The sequence below is a fragment of the Seriola aureovittata genome, chromosome 18 (assembly GCF_021018895.1).
Source record: "Seriola aureovittata isolate HTS-2021-v1 ecotype China chromosome 18, ASM2101889v1, whole genome shotgun sequence".
In the NCBI taxonomy this organism is placed as follows: domain Eukaryota; kingdom Metazoa; phylum Chordata; class Actinopteri; order Carangiformes; family Carangidae; genus Seriola; species Seriola aureovittata.
Window position 1 is genome coordinate 6,020,553 of NC_079381.1, and position 21,361 is coordinate 6,041,913.

At 41.6% G+C, this 21,361-nt stretch overlaps 1 protein-coding gene across 2 annotated transcripts in view; it reads right to left on the reverse strand.

The window, feature by feature from the left end:
- The window catches only part of gsna (gelsolin a), a 19,709-nt gene extending 3,701 nt beyond the window's left edge, over positions 1-16,008 (reverse strand). Inside the window, exons 1-12 of one of the 2 annotated variants that reach the window (XM_056402828.1) lie at positions 15,850-16,008; positions 7,009-7,209; positions 5,387-5,541; positions 4,673-4,834; positions 4,296-4,445; positions 4,123-4,212; positions 3,680-3,812; positions 2,998-3,302; positions 2,719-2,852; positions 2,158-2,248; positions 1,910-1,936; positions 261-431 (exon numbers count right to left, since the gene is read on the reverse strand). In XM_056402828.1, the coding sequence (XP_056258803.1) occupies positions 261-431; positions 1,910-1,936; positions 2,158-2,248; positions 2,719-2,852; positions 2,998-3,302; positions 3,680-3,812; positions 4,123-4,212; positions 4,296-4,445; positions 4,673-4,834; positions 5,387-5,541; positions 7,009-7,204 (1,614 nt within the window). In that variant the 5' untranslated portion in view covers positions 7,205-7,209; positions 15,850-16,008. The remainder of the gene's footprint in view (positions 1-260; positions 432-1,909; positions 1,937-2,157; positions 2,249-2,718; positions 2,853-2,997; positions 3,303-3,679; positions 3,813-4,122; positions 4,213-4,295; positions 4,446-4,672; positions 4,835-5,386; positions 5,542-7,008; positions 7,210-15,849) is intronic. The other variant, XM_056402829.1, reaches the window with a different exon arrangement.
- Between the last annotated feature and the right edge of the window lie 5,353 nt (positions 16,009-21,361).

The following is a 21,361-nucleotide window of genomic DNA, read 5'->3' on the forward strand; positions in this document are numbered from 1 at the left end:
TGATATTTTCATTTTAGTAAAACAAATTCATGGAAAATTTAGTTGACCATGTGACAATAATAAAATCAATATCTTAACAAGCCATTTAGTCTATTACAGTATTATAATTACCCTAAACAACAGGGCACTGTAGTTTTTTGCAAACATTACTAAAACAGTGCACAGTAAATGCATTTGCTAGGGATTATTTTTCAGCAGCGGATTAATACACAAAATCATTTCTGGTAAAGTTAGAGGTTGAATGACGTATGTTCTCTTACCTCCACGGCTCTCGTGTGTCCTGCAGAGTTGGACCGCACCTGGAAGAGTCGTGTCTCTGCAGGAGCGGACTGACCTCCTTCTCTGGAAGTGCCCCCCTTGTACACCACCATGGGCTGTCCTCCAAACAGGCTCATCAGATGGGCCGGCTCCTTCCCTTGCACCACCCTCACCTGGTACGCCAACAGCACGATTAAAAGTCAGGAATGACGAGACGGTTGTTACAGTAACTCCCCGTTGCAAAATACCTCATGCGTTTTGATGTTGTGAGTTATATTAAGGTGGTGCAACCAAATCACAGCAGACAGATCCTCCCCTTGTTGTGTCTTGTGAAATATGCATCAACAATATGTGAAAAAAAAAATCTGCTGCAATCTCCACCACAGACACAAGATGGCGGCGTGGAGCAGAGCCACGTGTTCACTGTCTGTGCCACAAGGTGATGGGACTCAAGGTTTGTGAGATTAGGACACAAAGTGATGACGCAGGTCATGTCTGAAACAATGTTATGAGTCTCTTTGGTCTGCAGCTTTTCTCATAAATATTTACGGCAGTGAGGTGGAGCAGTCAGCTCTTCTCTCAGGTGTTACTGCAAATTGTGATAATCCTCAGTTTACATGAGAAAATGGAAACATAGTAGTATTCATTGAAGAGTTAACTCAAACATTGCTGCAAACAGTCCCAGCATGCGTTACATGTGCATGAAACCTGCAACTTTGATATTATACTCCTGCCAATTTTGTACATGAGTAAAATTCTTGTGCTTGGACAACATTTAACATTTCAGATGTTCTGCTCCTTAAAAGAACAGCAGGTTTTGTTGAAAAACCATTCCATATTCCTTTATCATTTTGGTATCTTTACCAAAAAAACATTCAAACAATACCCAGTAAAGTCAAGTTTAGTTTGACCAACTGTGAATACAAAAGAGACATTTGGGAGACAGATGTTCTCTATTTTGAAAGTGAGAGCAGGGAAACACCTAGAAAAATAATCGTGACATTTACAGATGTTTCAACACTGGACAGAGTCATGCTGAGTGCAGAGTGCAGAGTCAGCACAGATATGAAGACAAGAACACGAACATGCAAATGAAGACACACGTGGGGAGTGAAGTGCTGATGCAGAACCCAGAAATGAATGAATGAATGAAGACTCAGGCGAGCACAGAGCCAGAACTCACGACTCTAAACGCCTCAGAGTTCACAGACTGATCTTGTTTTGGTGAACTCCACTTATTATTTCCAAACTCAAATTGTGCTCATGCATATCTAACAAATATTACTGACACTGAATATCATCATAATGTCAGCTCAGGACAGAGTGTGGAAACTGGGCTGTTGTTTATGTGTGGCAGACTGAGCTGGCGACAGAGGAGGAGGGAACCTCCCATTAACACTGACATAGGAATGTCCTGTTTCTGTTTGACCGAGATGATTTCATTGTAGATTTGATTTGACTGATTATCGTATTGAAAGAGCCAGAAAATATACATTTAAAGCCCTTTTTTTAATATCAACATAGTCATATTTACCTGGAACTGACAAAGAAAGTTTGTATTGTTCGCTTCTTTTCGTTTCTGGCTCTGGACAAAATCATATGAGTCATAATGAGGAGGATGAGGAGCAAAGAAAAGGAAAGGGGAAAATACCTGAGTGGTTATAGGAGCACCAACAACCTGAGGACACAGAAAAGGTCAGAAACCAAGGAGGAAAGAAGAAGCAGCAGCCGGGGAGCCAGGAGGGAGAGGAGAGAGAGTGAAAGGATGTCAAAGGTCAGACAGGAGGTGGCCGGGATGAGTGAGCCGGAGGAGAGCACAGACATAAATAACATGAATGATAAAGTGAAGATAAGCCTATGGGAACAAAGAGCAAACACTGAAGGAACGATGTATTTTACCTGGACAGGACCGCCGCCGAGCTCCTCATCCAGCTGAGCGCCGAGGATCGCTGAGGCCCCGATCTCATCCTGACTGGAGTCCGCTCCCTGCCTGGGAAACAGTTCAAATGTATTAGCATCACATTCACACATGATGAGTGGAACAAACCGGACTGTGCCGCTGGCACGCCTTAAACTGAACGCTTGTTCCGTGCACCCTGTGTGTACTGTTTATTTTGTCATGCTTGGTCCTGTTCTTGTGAAAAAGTCGCAAACACTGTTTTCTTTTCTTCTTCTTTTTTTTTGTTCTTCAGCCAAATACAACAAACAAAGAAGTGCTTCTTTTTGCAGTCAGAAGTTCACCGTCATGTTTTCTAGTGCACATTTGTTGAACGTGTCCTCATACAAATACATGTAAAAGTCTGAGGGCAAGCGGAAACCATTTTTTGCCTTCAGCCGTGTGCTAGCGCGCGTGCGTCCTCTCGTGTCTGTCATAATTTACCTTTAACTTCAAACAATCAAACATTTGTCGTTTGATATTTGATATTTGAGTTCAGACTCCTTCGCTTCTCGTTCTCTCACCACATGTAGATGATGTGTCCCTGGCGTCCTCCGTGGTGGTAGTTGTACAGGATGATGTAGCTGTCTCCTCCGTAGAACTGTCCATATGTGGGCGGACCCACCGGCGCCTTGTCCGCTCCCTCAATACGCCAGATCTGTCAAGAAAATTCACAAAGAAATATAAGTGCATTCAATGTTTTATCCTCTTTACTGCAAATGTATTCACATTTGCCACTACAGGGAGCTCTACACGTGGAACACCTGCACCCCCTACAGGTGGGAAAGTGACAATCTTCTCACCTGTTTCTCTCCGCTGCCGTCATCCACCATGCCGTGCTGGGCGGCCATGGCGGCGGAGTCGTGCAGGGTGGCGGCGTCGAACGGCACCTTCTCGATCTTGGCGATGCTGTTGGCGATGTAGGCGATGCCCAGGCCCTCTGTCTGATCTTTGTCCCGCCAGTTTTTGAAGAATTGCTTGAAGAGCGGCGTCTCGCCCATCTCTGGCAGGATCTGGACCTGCGTGTGTTTGGGGTAACCCATCTTCTTGATGAACTCCTCCGCTGCGTTCATCGACGCCTTTCGCTCGTCCATGTTGGCGTCTTTGCCTGTGGAGAGAAGAGAGTCAGGATTATTCAGTTAAGTGAGTAATATTACAGAATTTGTTTTTTTTAAATTGGAAATCTCAGAAATGGATGATGTGGGTATTTAAATTTAGAAATAATTGGAAGCACTAAAAACAAAGCACTTGTTATACATTGTCGGAAACACGCTTATTTGATTTGTTTCTGAAAGTCTGATGAGAGCTGACGCCACTCATGTCTGTACAGTAACATGTTGCACTGTCGTTTCTAAAGGTGTGAAGTATTTCAGCTGATTGTGGGCTCACATTAACTGTTCAGAAAAAACACACACAATATATGTTATAGAGAGGTATCAGTTATCTGCCTGTGTGGGTGAACCACTGCTTCACCGCTGCACTGACCTTTCCAGACGAAGATCTTGCCGTCGGAGCCGTGGTCCAGAATGAAGCAGTCACCGGACTCCAGGGCGCTCTGGGCGAAGGGGTTCTCTGCTGCCACCAGTGTGATGGTCATGCCCCCGCTGGCATTGGACACCTGTGAAGGCGGAGAGTTCGATTGGACGCATTCTTGTGAAAACGGAACAATCCGAGGATTTTAAAGCTGGTGAATATCAGCTGCCATAAAATCACTTGGACATGATATTTACAGGTTTGTCACTGGAAATGTTTTTCAGAAGGAGATTGGTTTAAATTTTCACATTGGTTTTATATAAAAAAAAACTGTATTTCATAATCCTAAAGCAACTGATCACAATAAAGTCCAGTAAACAGGCTCCTCTCACAACAAACACGGTTAAGAATCCTCTAGCGATCGAAAAGAGTCTCTGTAAATCCATGTTTCTCACCTTGTAGAGTTTGGCCCTCTTCCTGTTTGAGGCATCAGCTTTGATGTCGTCCGAGGCTCCGGCAGGCAGATCTGGTTTGGGGCCTAAAACCTGAGGGCAGAGGCAGCCATTTTAACGAAAGTCTGCCGCAGTGAACCCAGACTCGGCTTGTCCTCATCATTCACCGATCTCACCTCTAACATCTTCTCTCTCTCCATCCCCTCGTCACAGACATACACTCTGGCTCTCCCGCTGCGCTCGTTGTCACGGATACCCTTGGCGACCTGTGTAGCCTTCAGCTTCTCAAAGCGGTTGCTCTGGGAGCCACACCACTGGAAAATCTCCTGTATAACAAAAAAAAACAAACAGAAAACAGATCGCAAAGAAGGTGAATAAAATCTTTACTGAAGGTGGAACTGGCAGAACTAAAGACTTCTTTAATGTAGATTTAAGATCTGTACAAAACTCAAATTGCGACAGTGACATATAACACAAAGACAAATAACATAATATATATAATAAAATAATATTATAATGTATATCTAGTAATAATCTGCTCCGTCTGACTCACATCTCCCAGGTCCAGGATGAAGCAGTCTCCCTGGTTGAAGCTATCCCAGCTCACCGGCACCTCTGTTGCCCGGACAGTACGGCGACCTTTGACCTGGAGCACCCGCTGCACAGACACCTCGTTGGTGACGACATGCTTGAACCCAGACGCCACGCCCCCTTTCTGGAAGGCAAGAGTTGCACATTGAATTGTCAAAATAAAATACCTGCCTTTTAAAGAGATTGTTGCTCGCACCTCAACCAAACTGCAGTCAAAGACTTATTAAAACCATTTTAATGGCTACTGGGACATTTAGACACTTCACTGACAAAATAATGATGTCATAACAAAATGAATCTTCTAATTACAGATGCTGGATGATAAAATTCATGTTATGTGTTATTACTTTTATTGAGTGCAGTGATTCTTCAGCAGAATATGAAAACATTTAAATATAATGCAATTTTTAATGGATATTAGGAAATGTATACATGTTTGACAAAATTATATTATATCATAAATGACTTGATCTTCCCCTGTACACATATTGAATAAGACATGCAGTTTATCATTTAAAATATGATGAAACATGAGCTTAAAAATGTTCATAAACAGACAGAAATCAGATTATCCTAAATTTAAAATGCACAAAAACAAAAGAAAAAAAAACACAAAACACATGTGTCATAGTTTTTGCAGATAGATGTTTATCTATGTACAGACACAACATCTTACCATGTATTTGATTCCAGACTTGAAGTAGCCCAGAAAGGTTTTGGACTCGTGTCCCTGGACCTCGCGGTACTGGATTGGTTTCCCCCCGAGGAAGTCGTCCATTTGGACAGTAAAGATGGCCGCCGAGCCGCTCTCATCCTGAGTGCAGAAATCACCTGCACCACAAGGACCAAACACGCACTCCATCTTAATCCTCGTCTCATTCGTTCTCAGCAGACATCCTCTGCATCCACCCAGAGAGTCACATTTTGTGTCTGACGGGTTCTCTCACTGAGGACTCGCTCAGGAGATCGATGTGCGGGACCGGCGAGGGGTCACATCCCGGCAGACACATTAATACTTGCGACATTATTTTATTTCTGCTCACAACATGGAGTTCAGTGGCATATGTGAGGGGTTACATCATATCCTGTTTACTGGTAAATGCCGTTTCCATGATCAGTCGAGCGGACTAAAAGCACATGGAATCAATAAAGGAAAAAAGAGCAGACTCAGCTTGTGGTTTTATGTTTGCCCTGAGCTGAATCCTGATAAATGACCCAGTCACTCACCTTCTGTCAATACTTTTGCCTCAACCAGATCCCAGTTTGACTTCAAATACAGACACTGAAATCAATCAGCATCCAGTGGAAAACTGCAAGAGTAATTTCTCCTTCTCTTGTGTTTGAGTTCAGACAATTATTCTGTCCCGGGTATGATGTAATATCTGACCACAGGTTACTTTGCAGTTTCAGATGTTACATACAAACGTTAGCTCAATGTATACGGCATAGTTTGTATGTAGTACCTCCTTTTCATTTGCATTGTTCATGCTCATAATATATAACATTAGACGTCGATGCATTTCATAAGCGATAATAATCAACTATTCTGACTTTTTTACTTTTGATGTTCAGATTTCATTTAAGGTCCAATTTTGAATTCTGAGCTTTACTTTGAAATTAAATATTTGCTGATTTGACATAAGTCAGGGGTCTGAGTACTTCAAACACTAAATATAATATTGTATTATCTACTATTCTATTAAAAACGAATTCATATTTCATTCAACTTTCACAAACCGTTAACAATTTACAAAAGCACATCTGTCCTTCCCTCGTTGAAAAGAAAAAAGGCCCATCACAATTTTCCAGGCTGGTCAAAGTAGGCAGGATGTGAACGTGTCAGAAAGATCAAACACAGCAGCAGCAGCAGCGTCGGTTCACACATCAGTGTCTGTGAGCTTACAGTGGACAGAAGTGCACACACAGTTCCTACATCACATCACATTTACAGTAAAAAACCTGCAATGCAGCGACACTGTCAGGTGAAATTAGGCTTCAGGAACACAGACACAGATCCCCACGGGCTTTGCGAGTTAAACAGGGTCGTAGCTGCACTGGAAAAATAAGATCAGCTCTTCTATGTTTCGCCACACCTCCGTGGAAACCAGAAAAAAATCATTCAACAATAAATGACGCCTGGAAAAATGCTGTGATTTCATGTCTGCCGGCTGCTAAGTGGCCTTCAATCCAAGGACCTCTTTTTTTTTTTTTGTTGCAGTGTTTGTGGCTGTGATTCAAGTTTAAGACACAATTTCATCTGCTGTCTAGCCCGACTCATTCCCGCCTCACTGCACTCACCCAGCCAGAAGTGGAGGTCATACTGCAGGTTCCCGGAGCGCTGTTTGATGGTGTTGAGGATGAGGTAGGCGTCTCCGGTGTAAAATCCCCCGTACAGGTTCTCTGGGACTGGCACCAGGTCGAACTTCTCCACCCTCCACACCTGGAGGCCCGGCTTCTGTCCGGCCCGATCAAACTCTGGGTGGTGCGCTGCCATCCTGCCTGCAGAGAAGTCACACACACCTGAGATTTTATTGCTTTTCTACCCCTGTGATTATTCCGAGTCGGCGGTCAAATACTGCAGAGATAAGAGTCGTAAAGCTTCGTAATAACCTTTGAAAAGTGAGACCGGGGCTCTCGATTTGTGAGGTGTTTGCTCTGGGAAACATGAAGCGACTCCTTTTAAGGCTGAGTTGTTGCCATGGATACAGAGATAAAGTTTAGGGTTATAGTTAGATATTAATGCTCAACAGGGTTAGTCACTGTTGCCCTCTGCTCAGAGTGTTTCCTCCAGTGAGGAGGAAGAGGAAGTCCTGGCAGTAATGACTCAGGCCAAGTCATAACTGCCGATGATGGCGGTTGAAGGAATACTGTGTGTAATTATATACAGGAGGAGAGACTGGCTATGACACAATTTTCTTTGTACTTTTGTATAACAATATGCAGACGGAGGCAAATCAAAGGAAGAACCTGCATAAATGCGTAGAAAAACATAAATGCAGATGCTTCTATACAACAAAGAAAGGCTCGATGAATCGTATGATGAGTCATGACTCCTCAAAGATTTGATTTAAAACTACAAAGCATAAAATCCCTCATCATTAAAACAATAAATCAGTCAGTGACCTTGTGGATGTGCAGCTTGATGATTGAATTATTAGACCTATGCATGAAAGGACTTGTGAAACACTGTAAACACAACTTTGGAAAGTGTCGCTCGTCAGGACTGAATGCTGATCATACCTGACAGACTTGCATGACGCTGCACACTAGACTTAGACTTGCAGCTCCATTGAATACCGGACAAATCAGAGTAACTTCATCACACTGATGCACATCATTAATCTATGAAGCAGTCCCAATCCTGGATTTTCAACATTACTTGAGATGGCATGATGGGATTTTTTTTTTAGTTGTTTCCTGTTTGCATGAGGAACTTCCTGTTCCTCATGCAAACAGCATGCCTGTCATCAGCAGCACCGGTTCCCAATCACTCACATGGCCCTGATTATCCCCACAGTCATCCCTGTGTACATTTACTCCCCTGTTTCTCATGCTCTTCGCCACACTGTCTCTGTCCCCTCATGTGTACAGTGATCCTGGTTGATGGATTTTTGCCTGCCTGCTGCCCCCTGCCTGCTTTGTTTGCCATTTTGGACTGTGTATGACCTATTGGACAGTCAGTAAAAACTTTGCCTTTGTGCACTCATCCTGACCTCCAGTGCGCTTCCCTGCATCTGAGCGTCTGATCCAACCAGCACTCTCAAATGCAGAGGCTGAGATATCCTCACTTTTAGTCCCTAATATGGTTTACACTCCAAAGATGCTGCACCCTACACTTCCCATAATGCAACTTGATAGCATCTTTGCATTTGAAATGTTTCATTAGACCTGTAAAAGTCCTCATATTTCCAACTTGACATCTCCAGTTGTTACACTGTTAGAAATGTGTCGTCTTCAAACTCAGGCGGCATCACTTGAGTAATCTTATCAGACTACAGAATCAGAAGACATCCCTGGACGTTATTGTACTCGTCAGTCACACACACCCACACCTAAACATCCATGGACACTCATACCACACACTTCACTCATATCCAACAGCAAAAAAAACACATGGCGCCCAATCAAGAGTTTCAAGTACGTGTCTGCGCTGAGCTGGCTCACGGCCCGCTGACTTCTCATTATGCATGTGTGGATGTTTGAGATTTTTAAGATTGGAGTTGAGCATCTTGTTAAGATCTTTGCTGTGGCTGTCTGGAAACTGCTTATAGAACAAGATAACAGTGAGGAAATCATCTGATTCTGCTGCTGTGGACACGTTTCAGATGTCAGTGTCAGAGAATTTCAAAGAACTGATTATGGAGGGTGGTAACGTTCTTCTGCTGCAGACAGAGGTTTAAAATTAGTATTACACTTCCTTTTTACTCTGGTTTGATAAAAGACACAATAACAAAGAAGGTTAGAGTAGTGCAAACAAATAAGTCCCCTTGCCTTTGTACATATGCAAAGACTTACTTTAAATTTTATTTGTACATCACTTGCTACTTCATATTTCGAAATATGAGAGGCAAAATGAGAGGCAAATATTCTACTGTTGACGCCACTATATCTGTAGTTGCTACTTATTTGTCACATGAAGACTGTTAAGTAAACAATCAGAGTACATCTTCTACCTCTCGTGTGGTTGAACCTAAATGTTTGCAGTGTTTTGCAAACATGATGTTTACACAATTAACTCTGTGGAGCAATTCTTTGGTCGCAAGAGTTTTTGCTCACACACCCTGACTCCAACAACCTCCATATTAACCGATGCTTGGCACAGTAAACACTGCACAGAGAGCGCAAACACTTTCTCAAAAGTGAAGCTGTGTTCTCAAATTAGAACCTGACCTCTCTGAAAAGAGCCTCTGTGACCTCTCATGGTGCACTTCTTCTTCAATATAACTCCTTTTTTTAAAAGGCAGCGTGCTTATAAGACATTCATAAAGCATAAAGGTTCAGGTATTACATTAAAAAAAAACATGCACAAACGGGAGGTCATGTAGTTCAGAATGGACACAGAATCCAGTTTTCCACAGGAATGCTGCTTGGATCTGCTGCCTCTCAATTTGCATGACTAACCATCCACAATGGAACAAGAATCGTCCATTCTTCTACGTGGCCGTCTGCCCACAAACATGGCAGGAATCTGCTGCTGACCCTGGAAAAGGGAAGCGCCTCAGTATCGAAGCAACCGGGCCAACAAACGTGGGGATCCTTTTCCCCATTTCTACTCTGCTCTTATGTAACACCCAGACCCACTGCACTGTACTCTGTAGCTAAGGGGAGTTCCCACATGGAAACGTAAGTGGATCATTTTGGCAGCAACACACAGTCAACCTTCCAGATTTTTCATTCTGGCATTTTACAACATTGTGGTGGCTGGCTGGAAGATTTCTCTGATACGAATTATTTGGATAAATATCTGACTTATATCTGATACATATATCTTGCTAATTGGGTCACACTATGAAGACCTCACCCTTTTGTAGCTCCTTTAAACTTCATTTGTAAAATGACAGTTTGGGGTGAATGCAGTCAAAACAGTGGAAATGCAGCCAAAACAACTAAGTGCACACAAGGTTGTGCAGAGTCTGAACTTGACGCTGCAGCATCTGCGCCCGGGTTTGGCCGGACAAAGAACAACTGGGGCTGCTGGGCAATTCCATTACGGTCATTACAGGCTGATGGAGGACGTGGAAAGCTGAATTTTCCTGCAGTAACTCTTAAGTAGCCAGGTGCAGATTTTCCAGCTGGGAAAAGCCTGAATCCTCAGACAGTCAGTCAGACAGCAGGTCTGCAGACTGTGGCCACACACAGGCACCATCACAGAAGTTAAGCATTAGGTGAGTTAAGTATTAACAATTTTTAATCTTTAATTTATCAAGCCATAACACACAGTGACCAATCGATTAATACCAGTTGAAGGGGGAATAGGGCTACATCAGCTGATTTGGTCTGTTTCTCTGGTGCGGATGCTGCCAGGATTTCTACAGACTTTAGGAGGTTTTGGTGTCTTATTATCGTCTCCATGGTGATTTGGATGGTTTTTGTCATTAGGGAATAGTTAGAACTCATGTTTGGGACATGGAAATGATTAAATGTGGAAACTTTGAATACTGACATATACACTTATCAAGTGTCTTCAGACTGAGGGTGCTGTAGATGCTAATACAATTTTATAACATGTGACCCAACACATTGTTTTCAGTGATGATAGCCTGGTTTATTTACTATCCAGCACTGATAACAGTCCAAGGAATCAAATCAGGCCATTGCAGTTTGGTTAATCCTCAGTCATTCTTTTTTCCAATGAGCCATGTTGATCACAGAACAAATAGCAAGAGTGTGTGTCCCTGTTCAGACCGGTGACTGGTTGAAGTGAACTGGATTGTCACAACGGTCCAGTCCTGGAAAGACTGACAGGAAAGTATGCAAGACTGCACCAAAGCACTTCCTCACAGGATGTTCAGAGCACTGTAATGTCTACAGTACTGTGGTATTCATTCATATCTCTAATCAATCATACCAGCTAAAGACGGGGCTCAGTTACTGCAATATTTCAACTTAGAGGAAGAGCTTAGAGAGATTTTAGAGACTGCGCCTTTTTTTCTGCGGGCTAGATGAGAAGATCGATACTGCTGGAGTCAAGAGGCCATTAGCTTAGCTTAGACTGAAAACAAGGGGAAACAGTGCCAGCTGTTTCCCCCTGCCTCCAGTCTTTATGCTAAGCTAGGCTATTCACCTCGCCAGCTCCACACTTGACACACAGACATGAAAATCAACTATTATTTTAAGCAAGCAACAATAATGAGTTTAGTCATATTAGTGACCCCATCTAGCATTATACAATCACATATGGTGACAAACTATCACTCAGTGTTTAAAATGCATCTAGATGAGGTTAATACCACATCCTGCAAACTGCTGCTTCCAAAATATCACGGAAGCAGAAAACTGGTGACAGAATACAGTGACTTAATGTTCCCAAGCTACTGGAAGTAAATCAGTAACTTCTGCTTCATATACTTCATCCAATCATTAATGTCATCTGCCACACCCAGCAATATGAGAACAGCTTGCTTGCACAGATCTGAGTGAAGCAAGAGGATCCTCACTAACACGGAGGCGGATGTACAGCAAGGGAAACAAAGTCCCTGAAGGCAACACGGGGCATATTAACACCGAAAACTGTGGCCAGAGTAAAGAGCAACAGAAAAACTTCAGTTTCCACTTCTTAACCACTTTAAGTAAAGTTTTGCATTTTTGTGAATTTCATGACAACAGTACTCATGTATCCCATTCAATCCTCATGATAAATGTTCAAAAACGTACTGCAAATGCAGCTTTCTCAAAGTCTGAAAAAAGAGCCGTCTTTCCTTTTAAAAAAAAAAAATCCTGAAAACTTGACTAGTTCAAGGAGACAGCCTTTTCATCCAGTAACAGCCACATACCTTTACTCTGAAAATTTTAACTCACGGAAAATGCAACTTCGTATCCTAAAGATCTGAGTCTCTGTGGCACTAAATAAAAACGGCTGCCTTTGACTGTGATCTTTCCCTCTGATGGGGAGAAATGTTCTGTCTGTCTCTGCACATCAAAGCTGTTTCATCCCAGAGTTAGAAACTGTCTGTGACTTAATAAAGCAAACATCAGAGGGGATACGCAGCATCTGAATCACCTCACACTTTGAAAAATCAAAGCCAGTATTAAAAAATGTGATAACAACTCTTGACAAAAGCTGGATAATAACAAAAGAATCTAACAGGGAGACAAAGAGTTTAAGTTTTAGAGAATATTTTTTGTGTTTTTCTCTCTCTCTCTCTCTGTCTCTCTCTCTCTCTTTCTCTTTCTTTTAAGGGCAGCAGCTGACTAAAACAAACATTAACCATTAAATGTTGCTGGCTGCTCCAGGTTGCGACTCAAGTGACTCAAGGAACTGCAGTTTGACTCAGCTGTGAGCTTAAATAGAACAGGTCACATGACTGTTGGTTAGTGGGTCTTTACAGGCATGCTGGTTAAAGCAGATGGTGTCTGCAGGCCACCCCACGCCTCTGCAGAGCTGGAGGTATTCGTCGGGTTTCTACACCCTCATCTGCTGGCTCTTTGTGCCCCGACCCCACCCCCCCCACCACCCCTCCACACCTCCAAACAAACATGGAGCAAGTGTGTGTCATTCCAAGCACAGTTATTTAGCCCCCTCCCCCACTTTTACCAGCCTCTCTTTTGTTGTCTGCCTCCGCTTGAGGCCCGAGTGAAAACTTAATACTTGATCTGCTGTGCTGATAGCAAAAGTGGATTCGTATGACATGGAATATTAAAAGCCCTTGTGATTTGTCTGCTGGTGTCCCACTTCACAAACATGCACTAAATATATTTATCTGTGAAATTATGGATTTCTGGGCTCTTGTTCTGAGTCCCCCCCCCCCAAAAAAGAGGCTCCTTCTTTCAGGAAGGGGGATTCTTGATGACTCATTTTTTCCATGCATGCCACTCTCAGGCTCCTGAGGCCTGCTTGGCTGCCCCGCAGCTCGCTCAGGACACATCAGATAACACACACACATGCACTGACTCTTTACTAGCCGCAACCTCTTTCTTCTGTTTACACAGTGTAAAACAGACACAACTAAAATGAGTGTTTATGACTTGGTAAATAACCGTCCTGATATATGGGGGGTTATTAAAGGATATGAGAGGGGCTCTTTCAGGAATATCCACCTGTACACACTTCAAGGAGCCAGCCACTGAAACCAGTTCTCTCGCCTAAAGCACATGAAGTCATATTCATGACAAAATGGCATCTTGTCGGATTGACACTGATATTGCAGTTCAATGTTACAAAGACAGATATATGCATCTAACATGTTGTTTAACCTTTATATGTACAGATAAGGATATATATCAATATTGCGCAGAATGTGTAACATTAAATACAGTGAAGCAGAGTTTTTAACCACTGTCCTACCCTAAATGCAAAGCAGCTACAAGATGACATGATGTACGTCATGAGATAGGAGTGTGGCCTTCTGTTTCCTCGTCTGGAAAAACATTGACCATATCAGAGTCATCGGGGAAACCCCAAACGTTTTTCCTGAAATATAGTGAATATCATCATCAACAATGTATGTGTTGCTGACTCCACTTTCTCTCGTGTATTTCAGTATAGATTGTGATAGTTACTGTCTCATGTAGAAGACATAAGGGCTTTTAGAGGGGTGTGTTTGAGGGCGACTCTACTTGATGTACATGTATCTCTATCTGTCAGTGTACTCGCTCGTCCTGTCTCAGCTTCACTATAGCTTCTAAATTCAAATTTCATGCCAAATTAAATGGCCAAATAGGTCTTTTGTCATTGCCCCACCCAACATCGACCCATAACACAGTTACAAAAATGACTCATACGTGCGTTTTCTGAGCTGCCAAAATGTGGTTATGGTCTAATTGAGTTTACACAACTAAAACCTTGAATTGGTGATTTACAGGCCACAAGACATCTGATGTTTTGAGTCAAAAAAAGATAATAAATTTGATTAAAACAGTAAAGGTCTCTGAATGTTTAAGTTAAAAAATATTGCATAACCTGTTTAACATAGACATACAGTTATTTAAATGCTGAAACAATGGTTATAGTTAACCTGCACAGCCCTGGCCCAGTTTGAATCTTGACATCTTCTGACTTGTAAATCACCAAATTAATGTTTAAGCCAAACCAACCATCCAACCTCCTCCTCAACACTTTTCACAGCAGTACCACGATGTCACCTCCACTTTTACTCCTCAGAGAGGACCAGGAGGACAATCGTTGCATGACTGCATAACCGCAATAGGTCAGTTGTCAGGAAACATCATAACGTTTGTTAATGTTTAAATACCAAAAGACATGCTGTCCTTTTTCATGTGAGGACATTCTCCCAAATTTAGATTGCCTGGCTCACAGAAGGGGGAAAACCCAAACTTCAGGCAACAGTATGGCAACACAGAAACCTTTTTGGTGCCTTCACAGATGCTGTGTCTGTTTTCTGACAGGTTTTGAGCCCAGACAAGAAATCTGAACAGCGAGAAACACCTAAACATAAATGAACGAGCGCTAGAAATGTGTTCAAACGTTATGACTTTGTAGTAAAGAAGAAAGGTATTTCCTGTTTTTTCTGTCCTTGGTGAAGACAGAGAATATGTCCACATACAAACACTCTGCTATCCTGCCCTGTGTGTGTGCACACAGTTGTCTACGGCTTGTATCTAAATCTGAAGTGGGTGCAGTACAGTCGGTGGATGCAGGCATCCCATAATCTCTGTCCGTCTGACAGCTGACTGTGGATCTGACACAGTGCTTTCTGAGTGTTTATACACATACACAGACACCTTATATGGTTGCTGCCACAAACACCCACTCTACAGGATGTTGTGACTAACTTCCTCAATGAACAATCTCAGTATTTGGTTGTGCGTTTCTATGGCAACCTGCAAATGCCTCCAAATAGACAGCATAAGCAGCTGCTGAGCAGCCTCAGCAGCTGTATATACCATCTAATTTGGAGGCATCTGGTGGTTGTCATAGAAACACACAACCAAATAGTGAGACCTCCTATAGACAGCATATAGAGCTGCTGAGCAGTTCTTTTTAACTTTCAAATAAACTTTCTTGGCTTTTCTTTTTTTTTTTTACTATGATGCAGCGAAACACAGCAAATTACATTTTGTTTAGGGTTTGAATCACATGATGGCAGCCTCAACCCATCTTATACAGTTAAGGAAGAATGGCCTGTTAAGGTGGAACCACTGCGTTTTAATCATCATTCAGCTTTTCCACTGCCTGTCCATATATAGCAACGGCTGCGTTGCACTTTTGACGATAAAAGGTGGTTTACACCTCTTTGAATGAGCTGGACAAAGAGAACTTGTGTTCAGGTGAAACACTGTTCATGCAGTAAGAAGCCACATCTCCTGTTTCACTCCGTACTGTATTTCTCCCATCAGAGCAGAGCTTTGTTAAAGTAACGGGTCACTACTGTAGCTCTAATTAAGGCATCAAATTACCGTCCTGCAATCTGTGCTACAGGCTGTGTTGTTCCATAGAAGAAAAGTGGGGTTGTAACGTACCTGGACGCGTAGGGTTGTAACGGACGGGTTTGGACCTGACTGAGCGGCGGTGAGCGCTTCTAGCTGAAGCGGGAGCAGAGAGGCGTCGAGACGGCGGGCCAGCGAAGTGCGGAGCCGCTGTTTATGCTCTTGGCCCTGGACACTCCCCGTTACGACACTCCCCTGGTCGGCCCGCTGCACCGCCTGCAGAGGGGCGGCGGACACATGGGCGTGTACATGCACACATCCATCTGTCTCGATGTCTGTCCCACTGTCTATCTAGATATCCATTCATCTATCTGTCTATCTGTCTGTCTATCTAGCCTATCTCTATAAGGCCTTTGGTTGTGGTGTTTTTGTAGGCCATTAGAATTAATCCCAAATTCTTTTTGCTGTTTTATGTGGTACACTAGGTAGCTACACATTGATCAAACACTACACTCCCTGACATGTTGAATCAAACCGTCTCTCTCTATTACAGTCTCAATAAACATTTGAATGCAAAGGTGTTTTTTATTTTTGCAAAGGTTGTAAATTTAATCTCAGCCACGTCTGAGTCAGATATCCAGCAGAACGTGCCGTGCATATTGAACAACACTGCCCCTGTCTGTCGTGGTGGACTTCTGAATGGTACAAAGTTAAGCCCTACGGTTTATGTCTATGTAAACTGTGCATGGTGCCTGTATGTCATATACAACACTAATTCAGTACAGATACGGGTGTCTGAATGATGCTCCACGGAATCCACATGCTCACTAAAGGCCTGAGGTTGGGCAAAGTGAAGCTCTTTAAGATTCTCACAGGTAAACTTTACTTGCTCTCCAGACGATTGAGGTTATAACCCACTGTTCCTGAAAACGACATATTTTGTTAATTTATACTACATCATTCTAACGTTTCGTACCACAGGAGTGTGTGTACCTCTCTGAGATATTACTGTGAGCCCCTCTGCCACACACCTGCATGAAAAGCATTGAATGTAAAGTTTGTATCTATGTGCTTATCTGGTCATTTAACATTAATGTGCCTGAAAACAAGAGAATTCAAAGGCATGTGCTTTTTCACCTGAGTTATGCAGTCAAGATGTCATATTAGTTTCATGTTTCTGTGCAAAGAAGATGCATTTATTTTGCTCATGATTATGTATTAAATATACAATTCCAGACAACAAAATCATTACATTGTGACTGTGATGTAATTGCTAATTGCCGGACTGTAATTTGTTCATTATGTGATTGTAATATCTGCAGCAGGAGTGTAAAGCGGACTGCAAAACACTACTTTTAAGGCCTTGAAACATTATTTAAAATGTATAGAAGGGAAAAACACAGCTTGTAATGTATTCACTTTGTAAAAACATGTTAAATGATCATTTTGAGATGTTTTCTTCCCTCTAAAAACAAAGACTCGTCTTCTTTTGGACACCTGACATTCAGGGGTTTAGAGCAATTAGAGAACTCAGCACTTGGTGGTGTAGCATGAACAAAATGTTTATGTTTTACAAAATTGTTGTCTAAAGCTGGATAATGAGAACATGCAGCAATCTTTAGCAACTTAAGCAGCAAACAGCTTTTTGGAAGTCAGTGAAGAGTCTGCGGATGTTTTTGGATGATAGAGATGTGCCTCAAAATACGAACCGGTTAGCTCCACTGCCTCCAAAGCAAGTGCCGGTCAAAGGTATTCTGTCAACTTAGGAGAGGAAATAACCATTGTGAGAAAGTCTCTCTGACTGAGTGCCCTCTATTATCATGGAAAACTGGGACCAGTTATGGTTACCTTCCATTGCTATCATGGTTTGTGCATTTGTTAACACATATATCGACTTTTCATGATCATTTCATGTATTAAAAAGCACAGCTGGCATGATGTCCTGCCAAACTGCTTCAGACTGAAAGCTCTGGAAAAGCTTATAAAAAATGAACTGCTCATGAAAATTTCTGTTGGACTCACTGTAAGTGTTTATTTTACACAATGCCGAGACAACAGAGAAAACAGCTGTCCACACCTGGCAGACAGCCATGGAAACTGGGTTTTTAGATCGTTGGATGTTTATTTTGTTCTGTTTTCTGCCTTACTAAACATACTCTTCCACTGTTACTATGCCACTAAGGATATTTATAATTATATGCAATTATAAATACCATGTTAGTGTTGATTATTAATTGGAGCATATTGTAGCTAGCTTGATCCTGATAACAATTATTGTTAAAGACTTAACTGATTCTTCTAAATGCTCCATACTGAGTCATTACTGCTGAGGATTCACTAAATAGTTGAAACATTAAATTATGCAGTTTGTGATGTTTTGGGTGTTTTAACTGACACATGCAATTGCAGGAAAGTTAGAAAGAAACATATAAACTGATACATAATGAGTTATATCTGGGTGGGTAAAAATCAAATATTTTCTTAAATAAAAAAATCCTACATGACATTTTCAATAAAGACAGTCATTTCTTTTAAAAAAAAATACATATAAAAGTAAAAATATATATTAAACTTGATTTAATATTTCCATTGTAAGAGGTTGAAAAAAAATTGAGGAAGCCATTGAGGACTTCAGGCTCAAACAACATCTGGACAACATCTGTTTTACTGCAGGAACACCCCACAGATCAGACAGCACCAGCTGACACCTTCCTCCACGGTTTCTACAAAGACATCCATTCTGAGGATATTCTACACATGCTTTTTTCTGTTGAGGAGGAAACTGATGCACGTTCACACTGAGAGCCTCTGTTGTCTCCTGGAGCTCAACATTTTAAATATAAAAGTCACAAAATTGACTTTTACCAGTGTGATAAATGCCTGTTGAGATATGTGAAAAAACATATTTTTTTTCAGTTAAATGTTTGGCAAATTCTTTAGTATTTGATTCAGCATTGTAATACAAACATTTACATATCATGGTTTGTTGGTGTTTGTGAATCATAACACAAATCCAGACCACATCTTGTATTGTTTTTAATCTTTTACAATATAGGACCCCTAATAGCAAACTTTTCCCTCAAGTCCTCAAGTCTTGGCGGCCCTCTAGTGGACAACAGACCAAAAAGCAGGGTAGTTTTTACTCATCCCTTTCAGACTGGCATAGTTACACAAATATGACACAGTTGACTGAGCGAGAAAGACAATGTTAGAAAGAAGGTTGCCTTGTTAGGTGGTTGCTTTAACAGGACATTTAATTTGAATGATGTGAAAACTTTGACATCAATCTCCTTTTCCTTCCTAACAGTTATAAAGAAAGTAGAGTGATTTCTTACACTTTTTTGTTGTTGTTGAAAGTATCTTATTATGATCCATGGTAACAGCATGTTGCATTAGGACAGCAGGGAAATAGTTTTGCTCCCCTTGGGAACGACAGCTTTATGGAGATTACATGTTGCCTTAAACAGACACTGTATATTGAATTACTCTCACTGTCGTATTGACTACCAGTTTCTAAAACTAGGAGATGTAATTCATGCACACATTGTACGGCTCCAGTCATGGATGAAAACATCCCAACAAGAAAGTCTTGTTTTTGTGCCTTGCTGCCTCAGACAGTAACACAAGCTGCATTCAGCCTCAGAGGAAGTCCAGTTTGCCTCAACACACAGAGCTGAACACTTGAAACTTCAGACTAGAACTTAAAGGACCAGGTCACCCAAAATGACCTTCCCATAAGCCTCAGTTGTGTGTTCAGTACCATGCAAATTAGCATGCTAACACTTTAAAATAGTTCAATGAACATGGTAAAATTTATACCAGCTAAACATTGCATGTTACCATTGGCACTATGAGCATTTTAGCATTGACCTTCAGCTCAATGTGTTGCAGTATTGCCTTTACTAGCATGGCTGTAGTCTCATTATTCTGTTAAACTGACATGGGAGGGCAGCATGTCTGTTTCCCCAAAAGAATTAAAGGGGAAAAGGGAGAAGGCATCCAAATTTGAATTTAAAAACTCATCAGCAATGTCTGGAGACCATGTCCTGGTTACTCTGAATAATCCACAGATCTCACTGTGAACGGGTGTCATTAAAAACTAAGCATCACAGACATGGCCCCAGTGAAAACAGTTGACAGTGAGGTCTGCAGATTACCCTTAAAGATGGATAGACATGGAACTCAGGCTGCCAGCTGGTCACTGCAAATCTGAATCTTTCAGCAGGGGTGTCCAGTCCCCTCTTTGCTGAGAGTTTTGCTGTCTGTCTCTGGGATGAGGGGCAGGTGGCCAGCAGAGGGGCGCGCTGCTGCTGGACGTTTGAGGAAGATTGAGGGGGACCTTGTCTTTGCAAACGTCAATTAAAGGGTTTGAAATCATTGAAAGGTGAAGTGGGTCAGAAAGCAGTGTCTGGGAGTGAATCGACAGCTTCACTGAGTCTAATAGGATACTGCAGCTGGCAGTTTATTCTAACTGAACATGCCTCTGGCAAAGAAATATTCATCTCACTTTGTTTTCTCGTGGGCTCAGCCTTTTGATGGTGTTCCTCACATTCCTGCATTTCTTAGCAAGCCACTGCTCAGGAATGCTGAATTTCTCTTTTCTTCAGTGGGTACACTCACTCTGAAAAAAAATAAAGGATCTGAAGTGTCCATGTGGGTGGTGAAACTATCACTTACACATTTGAAGGCGTCTGTTGTGCCAAGGAGTCTTACAAACTCTGCAATCCTCCACAGAGTCCACCAACAGACTGTGGTTCCTTCACAGTATGCATGACTTACGAAAAACAATGTGAGCTGAAGAGAAATATATTATTATGAAATTTTGACAGGCAGTAAGATATTGATTTCAATTGTGGATCGCATATAGATAAATATTCAGAATGTGAATAGGCTTACATTATAATAATGCTATTATATGGCAATCTGTGCAAATAAATGTCCACACTGAACACACTGAATGATACATTATAGATAGATTTATTGTCAGATTTTACTTAATCAGAAAAGTAACAACAAGTTCCTTGGAATAAGTAGTGTCTCTTACAGTATGTAATTTCTCCTCTTTTTCTCTATGTCAGCTCATCAACTCAAATACAGAGAAGTCAGAATCATTATATCCATAATTGCTGTGATTGTCTTGCAACACTGACAGTTGTAATACAAAGAGAAACAGGTAAGCATTTCACAGCCAAACTTTTTTGTCTGAGATATGCTACAAAAATAGTTTATACTTCATGTTTAACACCTTGTATGTGTTCTATGTTTTACTGTACGAAGACTAAACTGTTCTGTGTCACTGAACTAAATCCCTTATTGCACTGTGTCATTGACACTTTCCCAAGAAACTCCACAGGTTACATTCCTTGTAGGATCATACAGATAAAAACATCAGAAGTTATCTTTTTATTTTAAGCATGCCATATTAACCAGTGTGGAGCAAAAGAGGTTAATGGTGCAACAATGATGATGATGACTGGGCTTACACATTCAATTTGTTGAATGTCTTTTTTCCTGGTTTTGTGTCGTATAAAATCAGGAAATTAATTTATTTATGAAGTACTTTTCAACTACTTCTGGAAAGTCAAGAATTCTTCAGCCAGGAAGA